Source organism: Taeniopygia guttata, chromosome 3, assembly GCF_048771995.1.
Source record: "Taeniopygia guttata chromosome 3, bTaeGut7.mat, whole genome shotgun sequence".
NCBI classification, from domain to species: Eukaryota; Metazoa; Chordata; class Aves; order Passeriformes; family Estrildidae; genus Taeniopygia; species Taeniopygia guttata.
In genome coordinates, this window is record NC_133027.1 from 97,143,210 (window position 1) to 97,166,213 (window position 23,004).

The following is a 23,004-nucleotide window of genomic DNA, read 5'->3' on the forward strand; positions in this document are numbered from 1 at the left end:
AAATGGGGCTTTTAGGAGGAAAAAACCTTTTAAATACATCAGTATTTGGCAGAGTAAACTTTAATATCTTCCAACTCAGAGAGTAGTTAGGTTTTCAGCAAAGTTAAAAGAAAAGTCATGGAGAGTTGTAAGTTTTGGGGTGGTGCTGGTTTGCCTTCAGAATAAATTTTTGAGTTAAAGCACATTTTTCAAAGCTTGTTGTTGGATTGTGGAGCACTGGTTTTGTATTCTTAAATAAATATGGTTAAACTGTAAGAAATTATCTGTTTTGGACCATGTCCAAAAGCACATGACACAATGCCTCATCATTCCCTCCCAGGTTACAATGCACCATACCTCTCTGTGTACAGTGAAAATGCAATTGATGTATTCGACGTGAACTCCATGGAGTGGATTCAAACTATTCCTCTCAAAAAGGTAACTTCCCATTTCAGTATGGGCCAAGGAATATGTCCAGACCCAATACTGCTTTAGAAGCCATCATTAAAACTGCTTGTGGAAACATAATTAAATTAAAAGAAGAGCTACTGCAAAGAAACTCATGCATTTTTTTTTGAAATAGAAAATGTGTTTTTCATGTGGTTGCACTGTTTTAGAAGAATGGTCAATCTGGAGCATATGGCTATGTTAGATTTACTGATACTGTTGCAATAATGAGAGGAATTAATTGACATTAATTGCATATGGCTTCATTGGGACTGATTGTGATTATTACCAGAGCATGTGGATGTTAAGATAATTACACGGGCCTTCAAAAATCTATCTCCATCTCCTGCTGCGTAGTGTAGACAGACAGGGTTAGAACATTTTGTTTCAACCAGTAGGAACACCAAAAACAGGATGATGTCAGTTTGGATCTCTTATCAAAAGGAAGATGTTTCTGAAAACTGACACTTCCTTGGGTATTTAAAAGGTGTTTGCTCAGCTGTATTTAGAAAGAAAAGAGAAAAGTCAATTTTTTTCCCTGTGGTTTAGACTGACTCCAGCTTTGTATCAGGGTCAGCACAATTCCTTTACTGGCATTCCAGTGACACAGAGCTGCAGGACATTGCCCCTGTGGTCTTGTATTGGTCATTCAGTCTTTGCATATCAATTTCCCATGTGCCAGATGCAGACCAGGGTATTCTGGCAGTGCTTTGAGGATACATAATACAAAGATCAAGATGCTCAGCTAATAGCCATCTTGAAGAGAGGCCAATCTGGACTTCTATGGGGAAGTTCTTTCTGGTGTCCAAACTTCCAGTTATTAAGCAGTTGGAGCATTTTTTCTCCTACACAGTAGATGTGATTTAGTACTTTGAATAATATTTGGCTCAAGACTTCCCTTTTAATGGATGAAGTTACTTTCAGCAAACAAAATTACTACACTTCGGAGTCTCAAAAATGGTCATTTATTATGAAGAGTCTGTTTCTAACACAGTTTACAGAGTGTGGAATGCTTCTTTCGTTTTTATGTTGGAAATCACAAATACCGGTAGGTTTTAGCAATCTGTGTGTGCTCTTATCAAGCTACAGAGCATTATTGTGACATGGTACTAACACAAAGTAAAAGCTCAGCTTATTGCTTTTTACATCTAATAGAAAAAGTTGAGTTGATATGTGAAGTGGACTTCTAAAACAACTATTCATTTAAATGCTGGGAGGAATGGTGTTAAGCCTGTGTTGAAGTGGAATTTTAGGCACCCCCCTCTGTACTTATTCTCCAAAAAAAGAGTTTAAAATTCTTTTGAACTCTTCTTTGTGGCTTTAATGACTTCGAATTGTTAGTCTTGAGAGCGTTACAAGGACTGTTTTTCTGTGTTTCAGGTACGACCCTTGAATACAGAAGGATCACTAAACCTTTTAGGCCTGGAGACAGTCAGATTAATATATTTCAAAAACAAAATGGCAGGTAAGTAAAGAGAAGGCAATTTTCATAATGCATATTTTTGTTTAGAAAGTGTTTTTCTTTATCTGCATCTGTGCATTGCATAAAGGAATCTCTAAAATGTCTGTGTGCTTGTTAACTTGGGAAAAAGCCAAAGCTTATGGGTTCCACAGTTCTTGCAATGTTGTCTCTTCTCTGAACTTTTTTTCCCCCCTTATGAATATTCAGTGAAGACTGAAACTAGAAACTAGAGTGACTGGACACTCCCTCCAAGTGTGGGATCAACTGCCAGAACGCTGCCTAAAAAAGCCTGCACAATTAAAGGCTTAAATAGTCATTTTGGCAGCACTAGATTAATATTGTATTTAACCTAATATGTTAACCTAGATGTTTCCTAAGCATTTTAAAGTAATACTGTGTATTTATAACTTATTATTAGGGCCAGCTATGACTGTGTGCCACAATTTTAGCTTCAAAAATCTATTTTTGTTACAAATCTTTCTGACTTTTTTTAAACTTTTTAGAGCCCATTTCATAAGCATACTCCTGAGGAATTTCCTTAAACTTTTGTTTAGCCTCTTAGGTGGAGAGGGGACATGCTCTTTTTCAACAACCAAAACCTATAAATTTTTGTTAACAACTTTCTGAAAACAGTGGGAATAAACACTCTAGAAAAATGTACTGCTGCTGGCATTGTTTCAGTGCTTATTTAAATTGCCAGCAAATTAGCATGAAAGGAATGGCAGCAGTAGAGAGGAGAAATATGCTGGAAGTATGTATAGAGAATTCTCAAGTCTTAATAAAGACTGAACATTAGAGTAGATCTTAAGGAAAGAAGATATTTGAGTTCCACATAAAAACTGTTTTGTCAGTGAGCAGTGAGCTTATTACATGTCACTTTAGTCTCCATATATAGAAAAGAAGACAGAGCAGTTGCAATGTTCATTCAAAGTCACACAGCTTTGTGTGATGATCACGATTTTCATGTCTTTAATAAAGATCCCATGGCCACATGGAAAAAATCTTCCTTTTTCCCACAGTTGCATCAAAATACATAAATATTCAAACATTTCTAAAACAGTGTTCTCTTTGGAGCAGGGAATGAATAAAAGAGAATCTTGCATTCCATTTCTAGACAGTGGGCAGAACAAGATTGTTCTAGTGATTTTCAGTGGGAATTTTGAGGCAAGACTCAGATTCCCTTCCTGCCCACCAAATGTTTATTTCAAAGAATGCATCAGTGGTGGTTTGAGAACACAGGTGTGGCAGCTCATGTGTGAAGAAGGTTCAAGTCTGTTGCTACATAACAGAGTAGTAGATTGCAGCCAAGGAAACCCATAATCCAAATAATGTTTGTTCAGGTTTGATGGGAAAGAGGTGGTGTCCTGCACTAGCAGAGCAGAGGTAGAGTGTTGAAACTAATTCCATGAATAGCTAAGGAGCTGCCCCACTGCATCCCCATCTTTGTGCTGGTTTCAGAGGGGGATGAGCTGGTGGTGCCTGAGACGTCAGACAACAGCCGGAAGCAGATGGTTCGGAACATCAACAACAAGCGGCGCTACTCCTTCCGCGTGCCCGAGGAGGAGAGGATGCAGCAGAGGAGGTCGGTATTCCACCTGTACTTGTCCTCTGTCCATGCCTGTAGGCCCTGAAGGACACTGACTAATGCCAGGGTCGTGCTTCATGTGTGGCTTTCTGGAATGGCCATTCAGGGGTTCCTGTCTCTTCTCTACCCTGTTAATCCTCAGTGTTTAACTTGTGTCAATACTGGTTTGGATGTGGAATATGCACTGGTGCACAATTAGTTCAGATGAATTGTGTAAAACAGCTGTAATTTGGAATGCATGCCTCCACATAATGTATGCAGGTGCATAGGTATGCACATACTGTGTATATATAAAGTTCTCCAATAAACACTTTGCAAAAGGAGATTACTTTGCTAACTATGAATTTGGATTAATTATTCTCAGACTCTCGTTCTGCTTTTCTTTCTGAAGGAGATTTTCCTCTCAGTAGTATTCCAGGACATCTTTTTCTTTGACTTACAGATTTAACTACATAGATTTTCTATAAAGCTCGCAAAATTCACCTCTTCAGGGGACATAGGACTTCAGGGTGTATTTCTAATGGGAGTGTTTAGCAGGTTACAAATACTTTTCTAAATGGCAACAAAAACAGGTCTGCACTACTGGCAGCGTTCGCAGAGGGTTGTTATTGACCATTTGCTGTCACTCACTAGAAGTGACCTGCTACTGTGCTAAGCCACACTCCAAGAACTGAGTATTTAATTTTTGTAATTTCCAGCATCTTTTACCATCGGTTGGCTCCCAGTTTGTCTTTCTTTTTGGCTCTAAGGAAAGTAACAATTCTGTGCCATGGAGATAAAATTCCATTTCTTGTTCTTGCCTTTTCTGAGTTGATTGACATTTAGTCTCTTTAAAACTTTATTTATTCTGAGTTCTGAGATGCATCCTTGCCATTTTGAAGAGCTTTTAATTCTGACCACAGACTGAGAAAGGTACTGCAGTATTATTTTAATTCTATTTTCATATTTTGTACTTCATTTTCATCTCCACTTTGTAATATATCACAAGTAAGTTTGGCTTTTACTCATCTTACAGAGCTTATTATCAGTTCATTCTGTGAATGTTAGTAACTACTGGGCATGGGCTGTTAAGCTGCAAACAGCATTCTTTTATCCTGGCCCCTCTCTTCAAGCTGGAACCTTCTCCACACCAGTACTGACAACAGGAATTTATCACTGTTAGCATGGTTAAATAGAGTCATAGACTCATGGAATTGTTTAGGTTGGAAAAGACTGGTTAGCTTCCATTTGAAAATAGCTGATAATCAAAGGTGTAAGTGTTTTATAAATGCCCATCCTCACCTCGAAGGAAATACCTAAACAAAGTATCTTCTCTTCCAGGGAGATGCTACGTGATCCAGAAATGAGAAATAAGTTAATTTCTAACCCAACTAATTTTAACCACATAGCACATATGGGTCCAGGAGATGGCATACAGATTCTCAAAGACCTCCCAATGGTAAGTACAAAAGGACATGTGAGAGTGACTGACTGCTGCAGAGGCTGCAAATAAGTGAGAGAAAAACAACTGCAATTTTAATGTATAATCAGTGATGTATTTCGTATCAGGAACAGTGTAATGAGGGGACTGGAGCTAAAAATGCTCTGCTGTATGTAATAAAATTTAAGCAAGGAGCATGAGAGGCATTGAGTAGAGGAGGAGGAGGAGTGCCTGATACCTCTGGAGTTTTAAGACAGGTTGCAGTGCTGATGATAATTTTTATGACCCATATGAAGGGGCAAAATTGACATGATTTGAGCCGGTGCTCTGTGGGTATGGAAAGAGAAATTGCTTTCTCGGTGAACTGTAGTTCAATTCCTTTTTCTCCTTCCATCTTTTGCACCAACTTGGCCTATTTCTTTACAGCCTATTTTCCTGTAGCAATTCAATAATGTTTACTGCTCAAATTTATTTCCATGCCAAACATGCATGCCAACTTTTCCTGTTCTCTCCAAATTAAGTAGTCTCAGTGAAACAGAACTTCTTGCATAAAAATTAACCTTTTAAGTTGAAAAATGGAAAAAGAAAACGTGTAATAGCACATGTTCATTTCCATAAAACCTCATGTAAGAAGTAATCACTTGGAAGTACTGAAATCTGTGATGAGCTAAAGACTAATTGATACTTTCCTCATAAAGAAGTATCATACTGCTTGCTTCAAGCTACCTTGAGCATCTTTTGTGTGTTTATGTGTTCTGTATCGTTTTCTAAGCACATCCATGGTGACACATAGAAGAAGCTAATTAGCACTGCAAGAAAGATGAGTTGTTATGGTAAAAACAGATGAAATTTGTTCCAGCATAATGCTCAGGCTTTAGCACAGATCTGCTGTCTAAAATGATCATTGTTACTACTTGGAGTTTATGCAGAAAGCCAGAAGTAGATGCTGAAATTTGGATTTTCTGATGCTGAAAAGTGCAAAGGAAACAAAAATAAGACTGGAAAATAAAGCTCAACATGCAGTTGCAGGAGTTTAGGAGTCTAATCTCTGGTCTTTGGATACTCATTTTACCTCACTTTTGAAACAAATGGTACTTTTATGTTGCACTTGACTGTAAAGTCTGCACTTTGATTTATTTTAAAGCTCGTATTAGACACACTCTGAGAAGCTTCTTAATAACAAATATATTTGTTGTAATGAGAAAAAATCAGTACTGTATGTGTGTATTTTTATAAATTATAATCATTTTTATAAATGAACACATAATGAAGGAACTGTTTCTAGAAAACACATGACAAATCCAAGAGATCTTGGCAGATAGGTTTCTCTTACCTGGATACAAGATCGCATGTGTCTAATGTTAGACAGAGAATGATCATTTCCTTCAGGGCAGGATGTAGATCAGAGTTTTTCTTCATTTCTCCATTTCTGGTGAGTTCTTTAAAATATTTGTGGCTCTTCTCAAGCAGAGAAAGTAATCTGCTACCTCTGTAGGTAGAGCAGAAGTCACACCATGACACCTGTATCACACCATCAGTAATTGAAAGTTCATGGCACTCAAAAGCAGCAAGGACTCTTAATCAAGCCCCACATCTGACAAGTGTAAACCAAAGAATGATTCTGTCTATAGAAGGGGATTTTTTATCATTTCTTCAACAATGTCATCTCTCAATTGCTTTCAGCTTTGAACCCATTCTAATTGCACTTGCCTTGTATTAGCTCACAGGTCCTGTTTCAAGTTAGGACTGGTATTATTATAGGACTGGCTATTACCAATTAGTATGATGCTTTGAAAAAAATTAATGAGTCACTTTCCACATTTTAAAATGTTGAAAAGAATTAGAAAATGTGTACAATATACAATTGATTCCTGCACTTGTTCCAGTGCTGCAGCTTCTTTTTTAAAAGTTATTATTAAAACCTCCTTTTTCCAAGTAAGTATCAATCTTAATACTGGGAGATGTCACTGCAAGACAAAGCAAATTTGTTGTGTATTTTTCCATTGGTTCCTTGCAATGTCGTGTTGTGTTTGTATGCTTGACTTAATTGGTGCAGAACTGCATCAAACACGGGACTTGAAAGTGTGTGAATTTGAAAATGTAACTTGAAATTAGGAAATAAATGTTCTGTCAAGAGCAACTTCAGTCCAGGCAGCTTTTTCTTTTCCAGCAGCTTCCTGTAAAGTATTTGCCTGGACTGAGTTTCCATTTAATCCATTCCAGACTAAGAACTTTGTTTCTCAGGCACAAAAGCAGAAGAGAAGAAGTTGTGTGGGCATTTGAGGTTATGTATAGACTCTAATGTTTTATTGGAAAGAAATTTAGAATCAGAAGAGGGCATGGAAACAGACAATGTTTCCTGGAGAATCAGTGCACAAGGTAAAGAATAATCATCCAACCCTGTGTACAGTTCATCTGTATGGTGGTTCCTTTTCCAGGACATGGAATTATTTCACCAGTTTCATACCTTATTCCCAAAAGGTGAAAAATCGGGGGGTTTCTGTGCTGCTAAGATTGTGTCGTGATTTTGCAGCTGGAACATCTTCTTTGTATTTTTTTTTAATAGATTAGTGTGGTTCAGAAGAGTAAGTATTTATTTTTAACAAACTTTGGGAAAGATTGCAGCACTTTACTTTGGGAATGCCTGTTCTTGTTTGTGGAAATGAATGGTAAAATGCATTTTTGGGGCTGAGGCTGGGGGTAGCAAGCAGTGCAAGGCTAATAGTCTTCTCCAATTCTCTTCCTCCAACTATTTTAGGTGGTATAGCTTCTTTTTTTATGGAGTACTGCAATGCAGAAAGTGCATAAAAGAGTGGAGTGGGACTTTTCATTTGCAGTTGCTTCTGGTTTATTTGAGTACCTTCAGATTTGGCTGGATCTACCAATAGAAAAGTTTCACCCAGCATTGAGCTTCCACACAAGTCCGTATAGTGTTGTATGTGCAAAAGGGTCCTTAGGTATAAATAGCTTTTAATAGAGAATAGATATTTTAGTCTCTGTGTTGAATGAGATTGTCACAAGCTCAATAGCCAGCTCAGCCCAGCTTTTATCTAGCACATATGGGTGAACTTTATAAAGCAAATGACAATTTAAGGTATATGTATGTATTTATATTTATTCATAAATATACACATATTCACTTCATAGATGCAATGTGAATCAGAAAAAAACTAACCTCTTCAGCTCCACTGCCTTTTTTTGGGGAAATGCCAAGAACTGAGAGAAGCAGAATTAGAATTGGTAGTGATGGCCCTTGATGGGTGGCTGGGCTGTGCCTGTGGGCAGTAGGGAACCTGCACTTGTGCTGCCCTAAGCCTGGCCTGGTGGGTGCAGAGCCTGCTTGCTCTCTGCCCACCACTGTTTTAGTGATGTCTTATAAAAGACCAACTATAGAGAGTTTAATTTGTGTTGTAGCTGGAATAAAGGGAGTGTTTAAAACCTTTTGCATTATTTGATGTGTTGAATCAGGTGCCAGTTTGTGTACAGCATTTCTACCTGTTTGTTTGCCCTTGCTGGTGCAGCCACATGAGGGGGAGAGATGCTTTTTCTGTGTGTTGTTTTCCAGTTTTCTTGGTATGCACCAGACACTCTGATGTGTTTGTGGGAAGTTGCAGTCTATTGGCCCAGTCCCACATTGTTCTCTCCATGAACAGACACCCTTGACTTCAGTAGAGCCCTGGTGTTTGGGCAGAACCATGCCCAAGGCTCAGAGAGAAATCAGATTTAAGGGGTTCTGGCAACTGTAAATTTGCATCTTTCTTTTCTTCACAGTGAGCACTCACAGTCTGCCTTTGGCACACACATTTGTGGGCTGCAACACACCAGAAACCAGATGATGTTGTTTCCTATTAGCAGAGCAGTAATCAGTACATATTTGTGTTCTATTGCTGTGGATCTGCGTCATTGTCTTGTTTTGTACAATTTGGAATGGTTCCTGTTAGTGTATCCCCAAACTTATTTGTTTACATGTTTTTCTTCCCTAGCAGCCTGTCACCAATTAACCTGGCCGTACAGTCTGGCCTCCCTTCTGTCCTCTTGTCCCTTGAAGCCACTTTATCGTGGATCCTCCTTTGTAGTGAAGATCTGAAATCTGGAACTGCACTTACTGCAGCACAGACCACCTCTCTGTGTACATCAGATGTACAGGATTGATTTTGCTTTCATAATCTGCATGCCTAAGTATTTTTATATACAAAAGCTGGTCTTGACTGCCATTATATTTGAACATTATGCTTCAGTTTGACCTCATTATACATGAGCCATTCTACTTCCATTCTAGATGATGTGTGAAGCTTTGCTTGTTTCAATTGAGAAACTTCTAGAGTAAATGAATACTTATCTATATTTGGTATTCTTTAAAGAAAATGGGAACCCCATGCATGCATCTAATGGTGGAGTCTATGGAAAAAGTTCCATGGAGTATAATTTTTAAAATGTTGCCATATCGTGGCTTTCTCACATTCATGAATGCTGGCTAAATATTTTCATGATCTGCAGCTGGCCTACCCTCTGCTTTTTAGCTTGTGGTTTTAGACACTGCCATATCTCCCTTATTGGCTTTTAGGAATGTAGCTGACTTTGCTGTCAGTTCTCTGCAGAGAAGTCAGCAAAGTCGGCTGTCCTGGGCCATTTTGGAATGGTGGCTTCTTGTACTGATATTTAGATGCTGCTAAAGTTACTAAGAACAATTTAATGTATATTATGTCTTATATGCCATAATGTGGTAATTGATGTTTTGGTTAACAGGCAAAGCCTCATAATAACCATGTGTTTAAAAAAAAAAAAAAAAAGTTGGATTTTACCAGCTGAAATGAAAAGAACAGTAACAATAATGTTTGATATAATATGTATTGGGATGTGACTTAATGTTCTTCCAGACTTTAATACGTTCCATATACAAAAAGTAGTGCCTTAGGTTTAGTGGAGGGGTAAGCTATATTTTTACCATATTTTATATTTTAAGTCCTAACATTTCTAATGTAATTCAGAAATATCTGTTTTAAGGAGATGAAATCAGTTGGACGAGGGGAAGAGAAACTAAGAAGTTAGAAAGGAGAAAAGGTGTTCTGGTTTGCTGGTGTCCATAGGAAACCAGCCCACTGCAGGCTGACTGAGCATGTACAGATGGTACAGGGAGGGAAACCGAGCCTTGAAAATCTCTTCCATTAAATCTGGATTTAGATGACTTTAAATTATATGAGCACTCATGTCAGCACATTACATAGAGATGAATTAGAAGCCATTCCTGTTTAATTTGCAGGGTTATTCCTCCCCTCTCCTCCTTCACATCAGGCTTTGGCAGCACCCTGCTCAGCTGACCTGTTACAAGCATTTGAATTTCCCAGTGCTTTCACACCTTATGTGCTGAGGAAGGGCCTAATCCTCTGCAGGGATGGCAGCGCTGGCTCCCCTCGGCACTGTCGGGGTTGAGCCAGGGTGGAGCAGGACATGGGCCTAGGTTGTCCCAGTGGTCTGACACTAACCCCATCACCTTCCCACACAGCCTGTGTCCCCACCCTGTCAAAACACTGTTCCCTCCTGCTGGAATTACTCTGTGTTTGTTGTACGGGTGATGATTTTAATGGAATCGCTAAAATGCATGAATAACAGAAGGAAATCTCTTGCCGATCTCTAACTGCTGTGTATGCTCATCTTTTCTTCTCCCCACACCACCTCACCTGTGTTCACCTTCCTTTGTTTGTGTTATGTCTATTTTAGATTGTAAGCTCCTCAAGGCAGGGAACTGATGCTTCTCAACTGTCTGTAAAGCACCTTTTACAACTGTGGTGCTCTTTGAAATATCAAAAAATAATAAATATTAGAATCTATTCCCAATGAGTTAAAAGTTTTATTTGTTTCTAATGTTTTAGCCAACAGCAAGGGCAGCAGGCCCATCAGACTCTGTGTCAGGAAGGTGCTCAGAGGACTGGGGGTGGCAGTGTCAGCCCCTGTGTGCTGACAGCCAGCAGGGTTTGCTGTCTGCTGTCCCTGCTCCGTGTTTCACTGCTCTTGTGGAACTGCTGGTGCCAGTGTAACCTGTACAACCATCCTTCATTGCTTTCTCTCTCTGTTGTCTTTGATAGCAGCGTTCCCCTTATCAATTCCCTCATCATCACTCCCGTCTGATCTCCTCTCCGAGCAACTTTGAGCACATCTACCACATGACTGTTAATTCAGCTGAAAAATTCCTCTCTTACGATTCCATAAACCCTGCATTTTCCCCGCCTCCACGCTCTGTCCTCGGTACTCCAGACTTTGTCACTCTGAGGGTATGAACGGCTGAGTCAGGTGCTCACTCTACTAACACTGTGTGGTTTTCCTTTTGCCTGGCTATTAATGTGGGAGAAAACCCCTTGTAAGCTGTTCCTTCACCGCTCCACTTCCTTTTGTCACAGAAAATTTACTTTTTGCTACCAGATGGGGTCTCCCCACAGCTCTGACATGCCAAGAAACAGACACTTCGTGGCATTAGAAAAAAAGAAGAGTTTGGGCTGAACCTTTTGCTGTGAGAATAAGCTTTTTAATCACCAGGAAGGATGTGGGAATTTTGAATGAGAAGTTCTCTGTTCAACAGTGTTCATCCTCCAGCAGTCAGGGTGTTGTGTACTAGGTTGAATTAGGAAGAGGTTCTGGATCTGTGTTGGACCAAGACTTCAAGCTGTTTGTTTATGATGAATTCATGTGGAATGTGAGAATTTGTGCACAGTACTGTACACAGATGGAAGGAGACAGACACAGCTAGTGTCTCAAGCAGTTTCTAGGTTAAAGTAAATAAGTGAAATTAGAACATGTAGAAACAGGATAAAAATTTAAGATGATGACAACTTGCTGATGTAGATCATTTTAACCCTGGTACTTTCAGGCAGGGGCTGAGGTAGGATGCTGTCCTGTAGGCATCCTCCCAGTTGCAATGTAGATTGGAAGGATGGAAGTGGTCTTCCCTTTTTTTGTTGCATTGTGCATCCAGATCTGCCTACCCGGAGTTTGATGTGTCCTGTAGAAATACAAACCAACGTGAAGCAGGCACACAGGTACCTGCAGTACATCACAGCTGTGTGCCATGCTGGGACCTGCAGCTCTGCCTGGGACAGATAAATCAGGAATAACCTTTAGGAAGATGTGTGTGATGCTGTTTGCTCAGGATTTGCGTGGGTCCAGGCCATGCCCATTGCTGTCATGGGAACATTGCTTTTGGTTTCTGGCAAAACTTCACTGCCAGGCTGCTTCGAGTGCCTCTGGGCTGCTGAGCTGGAGCCCTGTCACTGGGAGGGTTTTGGAAACATACCTGCATCCAGCACTAGACAGAATTTAAAAATGCAAGAGAAAAACAAATTTTCTCCTTATGGCTCCAAAACCAATCTGCACAGCTGAGCTTTGACTCGTTACATGCATGGTTGTGTGTCACTGCTGTGAGGTCCCAGTTGTCACAGCCATCCGTACACGAGAGGAATGCTCTGTTGAAATGCAATGAAATGGAAAAAAAAAAAAAGCTGTTAAGTTGAATTGAAAGCTGTTTCTCTCCTAGAGGGTCATTATAGGGTCACTGAAGCTGTATTTCAGTTCTGGTTGTAACAGCGTTATTTTAATCCAACTGTACTATAAAATTGTCTTTGTTTAATATGCAGCGATGTATCACCAAACTGTGACCCTCCCTCTACCTTCCCTTTCTCATGTGAGTAGTCTCCCTGGGATCAGTAAGGGATGACCCCTGGTGCTTCAGACAATAACTCAATTTTTCTTTAGGAGCATCCTTCATCCTAATGTTGCAGCCTCCTAGCATAAACTGGAGGGGAAAAAACTGAAATGAGCAACCTGGAGTGTCGAGATCCTGCCCCGTTAGCTGCTTAGAGCACTAGAGGTTTAGTCTTGTGTGAGGAACTGCTTTGTGGCTTGAGGGTAGAGGGGCTGGAAGCTGTATGGAAAGCCAGGCTGTGAGTTTGGTTTCATGTCTGTCCCTCCTCCCTTTGTGTCTGGAGATTTTAGTGTAAGAAGGGTGACATGGTCCCAGGCAGGATTGGATATTTAAACCGGGACAGTGTGGAATCCATAGGGGAGTTGAAAATGGACTTGTTAAAATAGGCTTTTAGAGTCTGTCATATTATTTCATGGAGGAGTTGAAAGCTGAGTTTTATAGTGTGGTGAACAGAGCAGTACTTTAAAGCAAAAACAAACCCCAAAACAAGACCAGTTTGAACAAAGCAGTTCAATGGACAGAGAAACAGAAGCAGAGTAGTTCCTGTGGGTGCTGTACCTGTCCAGTCAGACCCTGTCCCTCATCCCAGTGATGCCCAGGGAGCTGGAGCAGGAGCAGAGGCTCTGTAACACTGGCAGTGATTGCACCCAGAGCTCCATTCTCCAGCTGGAATGGGATGCACTGAACTAACCTGGGCTTCTCATCCAGTGATTCACTTTGCTCAGCAGCAGCTTCTCTGCTGCTGCTTTTGCCCCCACTTCTTTCATCTTCCTCCATTTGGTCCAGCAGTGGGGATGAATTTTCCTACCAGGATTTGAATTGTTGCTCAAAATGAGGGGTTTTTGTCTCTCTAAAGCAAGCTCAGGTTTCCTTTTGTTTTCTGTGTTTTTAACCTGCTGCGTTGTGCTGCTTTATAACTACTGCTAATAACCGCCATTTATTTTCCTTTCAATCCCCTTCCTGCATCATGTGCACAGCACTTCCAGGAGGTTTGGTCTAAAATGCCAGCATCCCTGGCATGTGCTTATTTTATTTTTAGAACAAAGAACAATGAAAGATTTGCTTTGTGGAGAGACTTTCTACAAGGAATTACATGGACGTTGCGAACTGAGGTCATGAAAAATAATCATTTTTAGAGCACACTATTAAAACAAATGAGTCTCCTTTGTGCACCCACCCATTCCCTCCTTCCCCTGATGCCTGTATGTTGTCTGCTCAGTCACTGTGAAGGAGGTTAATCACCTTATCATTAAACACAATTGTTCTCTTTACAAAAAGAACCTCTGTAGGTTTATAGCAACCTTGCAGCCCCAGTGTACTAACCCCAGTGCACACGTGCTAAAGCCAGTGCTGCACTTGGCTTTCCTTTCCTTCTCAAAACACAGCAGTAACTCATCCCTCAGCCCCTCAGCTGCTTTGTGTATTGTCAGCAGAGTGAGCCTCCATGGTTTAGGTACAGCCAGGATGCTCAAACTCTGCAGCTCAGTTTATTGCATGGGGGGAAAGCAGGAGCTCAGTATTTTGTACTACAAAGTAGGTTGGTTATTCACATATAAAAACAAAAAAAGAAAAGGGGAAGCTAAGCAAGAGACAGTAATATAATCCCACAAATAATTTAAGAGACTGTTTCAAGCCTTTAGTTATAAATCCTCATGGTGCAGCAATGGAAGAAGGGAGAAGTAAAAAGGGCTTTTTCATTGGTAAGGTCTCTGATTCTCTTTTGCTGGTGTTTGTGAGAGATCTGAAAACAGATGAGAGATTTTAATTCTTATTTGCTGCACATTAAAAATCAGCCATTTCTGGCACCCTGGGAGAATGAAAAGCCGAGGGTTGCCTGTAAGATCAAAGGGGCCTGTCAGAGCAATGATTCCAAGGATCATTGTAAGACTAGATTTGGCAGCAGGTTGGTAAAATATATCTGATGAAGTCTGACCTGTATAAAATCTGTTTCTTACAAAACCTCAATTTAATTACCCATTTTAAAATACAGATAGAGACACGGGTAGTACAAAGGTTCTCTTAGAATATCCTTGTGGGGGTAGAATTTTTGTCCTGGTCTGAAATTTTCATTAACACCCTAGTTTAAAGAAGCACTGCAATTGCAACTATTGTTTTATATATGGCTACTTCTTCTCACTGTGAGGATGGGGAAATAATTAAACATAAATAGGACGAAACAAACAATTATTGCTGAGAGGGGCAGCTGTAGAGGGTAAAGGAAGTAATTCTTCAACTACCTGCATTTCTTTCACATTGTGCATCTATGAAGGTTCCCTGAACCTAATCCCAGTTAATGGTATTGGCTTAATAGTGCAAATCACACTCTGTTGATGAACAGGACGATGTCTCCTATTTAGCCAGAGCTGAAATGACACACATAGGCAAGTCCCTCTGGGCTAGAAAGCCAGTTCATACACAGAGAGAGGGGCTGAATAATCTGAGAAATCTTCTCCCCTAAGGTCCGTTCTAGGTTAACAGATGCAGAAATAAAATCTCCCAGAACTCACTTCAAAGTGAGTACTTTTCACCTTCTTTTAAAGACAACTTGTGTTTGAGGAACTGCCATATCAAGTAGGGAAGTTGTGGTTTATCTCCTCAGTAAAAGACCACTTCAGTCCAGTAACTGATCAATTTAGAAAATCACACTGTAACTCTCAAGGTTCAAAACAGGAGCAATAATCAAAATATATAGAAAAACACTGTCATGTGCTCAGGTCCTCCTTTTTGTACAGGCTGGGAACAGGAGGCTGCTTCTCACTTTGGCTCAACTAGGATAGGTTTGGAGGGATGCTGTTAACACCTTTGGAATTCCATAAGTAATTGCTATACAGATTGATCCACTATCTATTCATAACTCTGCAAGCATTAGGGATTAACCTGGATATTGTATCAATTTATACAATCACAGCACAAGCAATGGCATCAAAGAGAAATTGTAACGAGATCCGTAGAAGCTTCAGAAAGAAGGTGTTATGCAGTGTAACTTGAATATATCTACAGCAGCTTAATTAGGCTTGGAAGCCATCCTTTGAGGGAAATTCTGGAATTATTCCATATATTCTTTCAGTTGCCTGCATATGTCCATGTAATTCAGCACTTCACTGCCGCGTTGCGTGTGCTGCCAGTCTCTGCACTAAACTGCAGAATATTATTTTGCAATTTTTGCTGACTTGCTGCCCAGATACTCAGCTCTGGTAAGGTTGGGGGTTTCATGTGTTTTGGGGCCTTAAAACACGGAATTGCAAGGTTGAGCCAGCAGTGGATAAGTGAACGTGTCGTGTGTGTGTGTGCATTTCAGAACCTTCGGCCCCAGGAGAGCCGGACGGTGTTCAGCGGCTCCGTCAGCATCCCGTCGATCACCAAATCCCGCACGGAGCCAGGACGATCCATGAGCGCGAGCAGCGGGTTAGCAGCACGTAAGCAAACAGAGCTCTGTTGCTTTGGGGGCTGGGCACAAGTGTTTCAGGGAAAGGGCTGCCTGCAGTTGCTTCTGTCCATGCTGGATGCAGATTTTTCAAATTGATGGCTGACGGTGTTGCTGCCAAGGGCCAGCAGAGCATTTCAGTCTTGCTTTCAAAGGAGCACGTGAATAAGCAGGTAGTGCTTTTGAGAGTCCCACATTTGTAATTCGTCATTTTTTTAAAATTGATGTTAGAATTCAAATTGCATTCTTAGCCTTGGGGCTGCTTTGCTCCAGCTCAAGTGTTTTAAATCAGTGCCAAGTTGTTTGCAAGCTCCATGGTTATTAATTTTGTTGCTGAGCTGTGTGTAGCTCTTGATGCCTCTCTTGCCACTATTGCAAAGATGAAGCAGTAGAGAACTGGGTGCTGGAATGGAAGAGTGGCGTTGCATTGAAAGAGGCCACTGGAATTAGGCAGCCACCACAGCTGTTTCTACAGCTGCCACCTTTTTTGGGAGCACGGTGACTGGGTAAAGTGTTCTTACACTGACAGGTGTAAGATGGCCAAGGGACAATCTGACTGCACAATCCGCAAGAACTACTGCAGCAGCCAAAATAAAAGCCCGCACAGTCTGCAAGCCATGAGCTTGGGACACACTACAGAACAGCAGAATAAGCCAGAGAAACAGCTGAACAAGTTCCTGGTGTGTTGAGTTGGGTCTGTAGCACAGTTTGGTTCCTCTGTTGCAGGATCATCTGCACAGAACGGCAGCGCTTTGCGCAGGGAATTCTCGGGAGGGAGCTACGGAGCCAAGCGCCAGCCCATGGCCTCGCCCTCAGACGGGTCCCTGTCCTCGGGGGGCCTGGACCAAGGCAGCGATGCACCCACAAGGGACTACGAGCGAGAGGTGAGTGGCTGCAGGAGGAGAAGCCTTAGGGGTGTGGATAAAGGTGAGGCAGTTCAATCCTGTCATGGGGTTGGCTACCACTTTGGGAGTCAATGTCAGTGGAGAGATGAATTTCCTGTACTTCAACCTAGAACAGACTTTGATCAAAGTGTCAACGCTGGTCCTGGTATTTAAGATGCAGAAAAAGCTCTCTGCATTCCTGACCTGGAGATGTGTGGGTAGCGAGGCTCCCCCAAATACAGGCCCAGCAGAGTAACAGCTTGATAGTGGCATATCACAGCTTGAAGTGCTGATACTCCTTTTGGCCTTTATATGCGGAAGAGATTATAATTTTGCAATTTTTGGTGACTTGCTGCCCAGATACTCAGCTCTGGTAAGGTTGGGGGTTCATATAGATTCATAAGCTATCTCGGCAACTATTTCAAGGAGGTGTTTTGTACTCAGAAATTAACAAGGTAATTTAAGAATTATAATTTCATTTAGAGCAGGAACTGGATTTAATAATTTCTATTCTGTGCAGTCAGGACTGTCATTATGATAGGACTGAAATCCTGCTTACTGCTAAACTCAGTCCCTCCAGCCAAGAATGTTTTACATGGGAGGGTTCAACCTGAAGCTGGCCTGCAAAACTTCCCCAACTCATTTCCTTACCAAGGAGTATGAAAATGAGAGGTCACACAGGCTTCTCATGGTACTGGATATGTCCTTCCAGCTGAAGCTGAAAGGCAGCTGTCAGCCCAAATTCAGGCTTAGAGTTGCAGTCTGCTGTACTTTGGAAGATCCAAGTAACTCAATAGGATGTTTGAACTGATACCCTGGGGCTGACATACAAGAGGGAGCTGTGATGAAGCCACAAAGATTTCTCATTTTAGTGCAAGAGCATAATCTGTGAAAAGGCAGGAACTTTTGTAGCTTCACAGGCAGCCTGAAGCTGCACACTCTGCTGGCCAAGCAGCCCTTGGCAACACATGGACTTCCAGAATCCCACTGGTGCTGTGTCCTTATGTCAGTATCACTTATGCCTGCTGAAAGCAGAGTGACCTGACCACTTAATCTCAGGTCTCCTTGGAAATTGTGAGCAAAAAAGATCCCTCAGTATTTTTGGACACAAGCAAGATCTGCAGAGGTCTTTGAATCCAGCCACTGTTGCTGAGACACTCTCAAACTTGCTGTCATGTTACTTACTGGTGTTCTTGTGTGTCTCTGGGCTGCAGGACTCTGACTCTCCAAGACACTCAACAGCATCGAACAGCTCCAACCTCAGCAGCCCTCCCAGCCCAGTTTCTCCTCACAAGACCAAGAGCCTCTCCCTGGAGAGCTCTGACCACGTGAGTTGGGACTCATGAACTGCTTCAGCATTCAGATTTGGCATCACATCAGCTTGCTGTCCCCATGGCTGTCCCCTTCACTTGCTCCAGTTCTCACCTTCATCCTCCTAATCCTCCCCATTCCCCGTCGGAAGAGGATCTGGGAGTGGGGTACAGAGGAAGGTGAAAGCTGGTCGCCTTCAGCACCGTTCAGCATTGCCTCACCTCCCCAGATCTGACAGCAGCAAATGAGCAAAGCTAGGGTGTTGGTAAATATCAGATGCTGTAGATTTGTATTAGTATTGGTTTCATTTTTGTGGTTACAGCTGCTTCATTTTTAAAGACATATTTATCCCACTCCCCTTCCACTTCCCAAAAGGTAGCGTAAGTAGACCAGACCAGTATCAACAAGAGAAAATTCAGAGGGATTTTGTTTTCATACAATAGCTCATTGTACTGTACAAAAGTAGCACAGAGACCCTTTCCCCTCCATGGGGAATGATCAGTATGTCAGAGGCACATAAAAGCTTTCAGCCACCACGTTTGAATGTCAATCTGATTGTTGCCAGCAAATCCTTATTGATTAAAATGATGCATATTTTACTACAGTACAGAGTTTAAATAAATACGCAGATGTTAGAGTAAAATACGTATGTATATATTCAAAGAAAAAAAAGCATTGTGTATGCAGCAGAAGATGGATGCTTATTTAAGAAAGCCTTTAATTTAAGATTTGTGTTGTCCCTGTTTTCATGCTCGGTGATTTACAGACTCGGAGGCCTGGCTAAAACCTCCCGCAGGACAGAGATTCCGTGTGCGCAGCGCTCACTGCACTGCCGGGACAGCCCCTGCAGTGCTCTCACAACACTTCTCTCCTTCTGGCCGTAGCAGAACTGAAGCTGTAATTCCTGTTTTCCTCATAGTCCCCATCCTTTTCAGAAACCACAGCAGTTTGCAGCAAGGCCCTGCCCCAGCAGCCATGGGTGCTGGTCAGCCCGGCGGCTGCCCTGGTTCCGTAGTGCCACCTGTGAGCTGGAGCCTTGCAGCAGCTACAGGAGAGGTCCTTCAGGCAGCAAGGGAGTTCAATGCAGCTGGATTCAGCAGGAAAACTGTTTCCCTGGGTCAGCCTTTGAGCAGGTTTAGCTCAGAAGGGAACAGTCTTCCACATCTCCTTGACCATCCCTAAGCAGCAAACTCTTACTGTCATTACCAAATACTGGTTGCTAATACACATCAGCCAAACGAGTGCCCTTAGCCCAAAGCTGGCCCTGGCTGGCTTTGCTGTCACTGTAGCAACAAAGAACCTTGAAGACTGACCTCACACTGTTCACACTGTGGTAGTCAGAGAATGCCTGGTGACCCACAACTGCTGCACTGGCAAGGTTGGTTTTCCTCTGCCCCCTACCTGTGCTGTGAGTTTGTGCAATGTGCAGTTGTTTCTGTGTGCTCACCTGCTGTTTGGTTCCAAAAGCAGGGCAGGTTGGAGGGCAGGAAGTATTGCAGTGGAAGGCAGAGCCCGCTGAAGCTGGAAAAATAAATAAAAAGCTGAAGTGGTCACCCAGTTGACAGAATAAATGAAAAACTGATACACAGATGTATGGTAAGAGGAAGATGTCTCTTTTCTTTAGTTAGCAAGGCAGATTGTGCTTTTCATTCGGGATGAGCCTCTCTTCCCAGTAGTGTTGTTGCTGACTTCATACTATGACCATACTCAAACACATAAGGGCTTTTTGTATTTAGAATATTGGGGTTTGTGGGTTTCGGAAACTTGTTATGGCTCTCATTAAACCATTCTGTATTCTTGCAGTCAGCAGTTATGTAGAGTTTCACCCACACAGAGGTGTTTGGAGTTTTGCAGTTTCTGTCTTCCCTAATAGAAGTTGTAGGTAAGTTCAAACCATGTACAGTAATTTCCAGGTATGATCTAAATGTGACATAGGGAACAAGACACAGATCATCTAATCCATTTAATCATGCTGGGTCTCCTAGGTAAGATTTCTCTTTCACTCTGAATCAAGAGGCTTATCCAAGTTTAAACTCATTCAGTGTTATTTTGGGACAGGAATTGAAGCAATTATTGTAGAAGCCATCATATCAAAAGCCTGTCTCTCTCCTGTTTGGGTATTTCAGAGTAGCAAGCTGGTTGTGTTGTTAGTTTTCACTTCAAACCTACTATTTTTGCAAGCCTGGCATTTGAAATTAAAAGTTTTAGCAAAGAGCAAAGCATCTGAAAGTAATTCCTCCCAGAAAAGTTTGTGTATTTCTGAGGGACAGATAGGCAGGGCGTTATTGGCATTATTGAAATTCCACATCAGCTTCTTTTTAAAGGCTGCATATTGCTTCAAGTATAGCCACTGCTTTTTCCCCACAATTCCCTTGTTTTGGTGAAGCATGTCCACACACTTTTCAAAGCCTTTGCAGACTTGTTTTGTATTTACTGTATGTTGTATTTAAATAATAATCTTATTTTGATGTTGAGAGAAAGCATTTAAACAATAGTCATTAAAGACAGAGCAGCCTGCATGGCAGTCCCCTGAGAGAGGGTCACAGGATCATTTTCCATGGACTTTATTTTTTCACAGCTGTGCTAAAGCTCTATCTGAAAATGGAACCTGAAGAGCCACCACTCAGCAAACAATTAAATTGAGTAAACCCCTGTGTTTGCTCCGTTCCAGTGCCTGCAATCTGTAATCTATTGATACCAACCCCTGGCATTTTCAGGCAGAGCACAGGTCAGCTGTGTTTCAACACTAAGCTCAGAGGATGAGAGCTCCACAGGCCCACGCTCTTTGTGCACTACAATGTCCAAGCCTCAGCAGTCTTCTCTAGGATTTATTTAATCATTAGTTTGGTCCTGTGCATTTTTATACATGTCTCTTCAGAAGAGAAACAGCAACTGTTCTCTCAGTTGAAAAGCAAATGACCACATCACTTATTTGAAAAGAGAAAAATAGTCCTAGGACTTAAATAGTTTTATATATTTGGGGACCATTTGGTTACAGACTCAGTTTGAAACCATGCTCATCTCTTTTTGTTGGCATGCATACTGCAGCTGAGCTTTCTAAAGACTCATTGGGCTAGGAAAAGTAACTTGGTCATTTGAACTGTAAGACTCTTGACTGGTATCTCCAAGGCAGTTGTCTCCTGAGGTTTGATGTTTGCTCCTTTGCACTGTAGCACTACTTCAATTTCACAGGTCGAGGGCTGCATTTTGTTCTGGGAGCTTAAAATCTCCCCCTGAATTCCTGACCATGGCACACGTTCTCTGTACACAGGATGTGTATCTAGCTGGTTTTATTTTCTTTTGGCTGAGACTGAAGGTGTTGGTTTGCATTTTTGACAGATGAGTTGTTGGGGTTTTGCCTTTTTTTTCTCTCTTTTGGCAACATGGCAACAAGGATCTGAACAGATTCAGGCAGCTACTAAGGATTCCAGGTTATAGGATGGAATAGGTTTGGTAAATAGTTCTCCCCTGCACGTGTGCACACACAGGTCTGTGGCTTCCTCCCACATTTCATAAACCCAAAAGCAGGGTTACAGTACTCTCTTCTCTCTTGCCTTTGGCCTGTAGAAGACAGCTGGTATTATCAAAAAAACATTCCTGAGACTGTGGTGAAGTAGTTGCTTCTTTTCCCCCTCCATTAATTGCTGTGGCTTGTTATGAATATGCATTTTGCGCATTTAAATGAGTTTCAAAACTGAGTCAGGAATGTTCTCTCTTTGATTTGATTCTGACAAGTTACAACCCAGGTGTGTTATTCTCAGGTATATGGCAGAGGGAAGTTAAGGGTCTTGCCATACCAAAAAAGTCCAAAAAGCATAGTTTATTTATAGAAATATAGTTTAACTGCACCCAACTGGTTCACAGTGTGTCAGCCCTTCCAAATAGAACAGTTGGATCATTAACACTGAAACAGATTCTGGCCCTGTGTTGTATTGCATGGCCAGACCCTGAATGACAGGACAAACATGCTCTTGGGTGGAAAAAAGTTTTCTTTTCCATTTTATGAATGCTGTTTAATTTTAAATGAATTTGTTAAGGGTAAAACTTACTGTAGTGCAAGTACCCACAGCTCCTGAGCCTTAGTCTGAGAATCAAAGTGGCACATAGCAATTCCTGCTGTGGGTTCTTTTGTTAAACAAGTTCCATGGAGGAAATGGGACAATTTCTGCACTAACACGAAGTGTTAGCACCCTTCTGTGCACTTTGTGTTCACAGTTTATTTGATAAGCACCCCCAGAGGCCGCTCTGCTGCAGGCTTTCCAGTCTGAATTCCAACTCCTCTCATTCCAGCCGCAGCTCAGTGCAACCTATTTTCATTCTCCATTTGAGACAGTCATCTACAGGGAAGAAATCCACAAACAAACCAGTGTTGCTATACCTGCCTTTTTATGTATGACAGTTTCATATCATTTATTTTTAAAATATGTTTTTTAGGTTTTTCATTGTAATATTATTGTACAGTTTTGCATGGCATAGATGTAATCACTTTTTTGTTTTAGAGTATAAAAGCTGACAAGTGTGCGTGTGGGGGAAAGATTCTGCTTTTTGCCTCTTCTCACTCTTTTGTTTAATGCCCTCAAATGTTGTAGGGGACATTGTAAGAGATTCTCTGCTACAGAACAATGATGTAGATTCTTTTGCACAGAAATATTTAAGGTGGAACAGTCAACAATGTAAAAATGACTTGCCACCAATATTTTATGTTGGTAACACACTTAATATTAACCGACTTTGATGTATTGCAATAAAACAGGGAACTGTTAGAAATGTAGATGTTCTGTCTTCTTTTCCCACCTTCC

At 41.4% G+C, this 23,004-nt stretch overlaps 1 protein-coding gene across 15 annotated transcripts in view; it reads left to right on the top strand.

The window, feature by feature from the left end:
- Window positions 1-22,972, top strand: part of CDC42BPA (CDC42 binding protein kinase alpha) — a 181,699-nt gene extending 158,727 nt beyond the window's left edge. For 7 of the 15 annotated variants that reach the window (XM_030268948.4, XM_032747408.3, XM_030268942.4 and 4 more), the window contains 8 exons: window positions 320-417; window positions 1,807-1,891; window positions 3,347-3,470; window positions 4,794-4,911; window positions 10,977-11,162; window positions 15,885-16,002; window positions 16,737-16,894; window positions 18,109-22,972. In XM_030268948.4, coding sequence (XP_030124808.4) covers window positions 320-417; window positions 1,807-1,891; window positions 3,347-3,470; window positions 4,794-4,911; window positions 10,977-11,162; window positions 15,885-16,002; window positions 16,737-16,894; window positions 18,109-18,240 — 1,019 coding nt within the window. In that variant the 3' untranslated portion in view covers window positions 18,241-22,972. Of the gene's footprint in view, window positions 1-319; window positions 418-1,806; window positions 1,892-3,346; window positions 3,471-4,793; window positions 4,912-8,876; window positions 10,729-10,976; window positions 11,163-15,884; window positions 16,003-16,736; window positions 16,895-18,108 lie in introns of those variants that run through there. The other 8 variants (XM_032747410.3, XM_041715392.2, XM_030268952.4 and 5 more) reach the window with 3 other exon arrangements.
- Window positions 22,973-23,004: the final 32 nt, after the last annotated feature.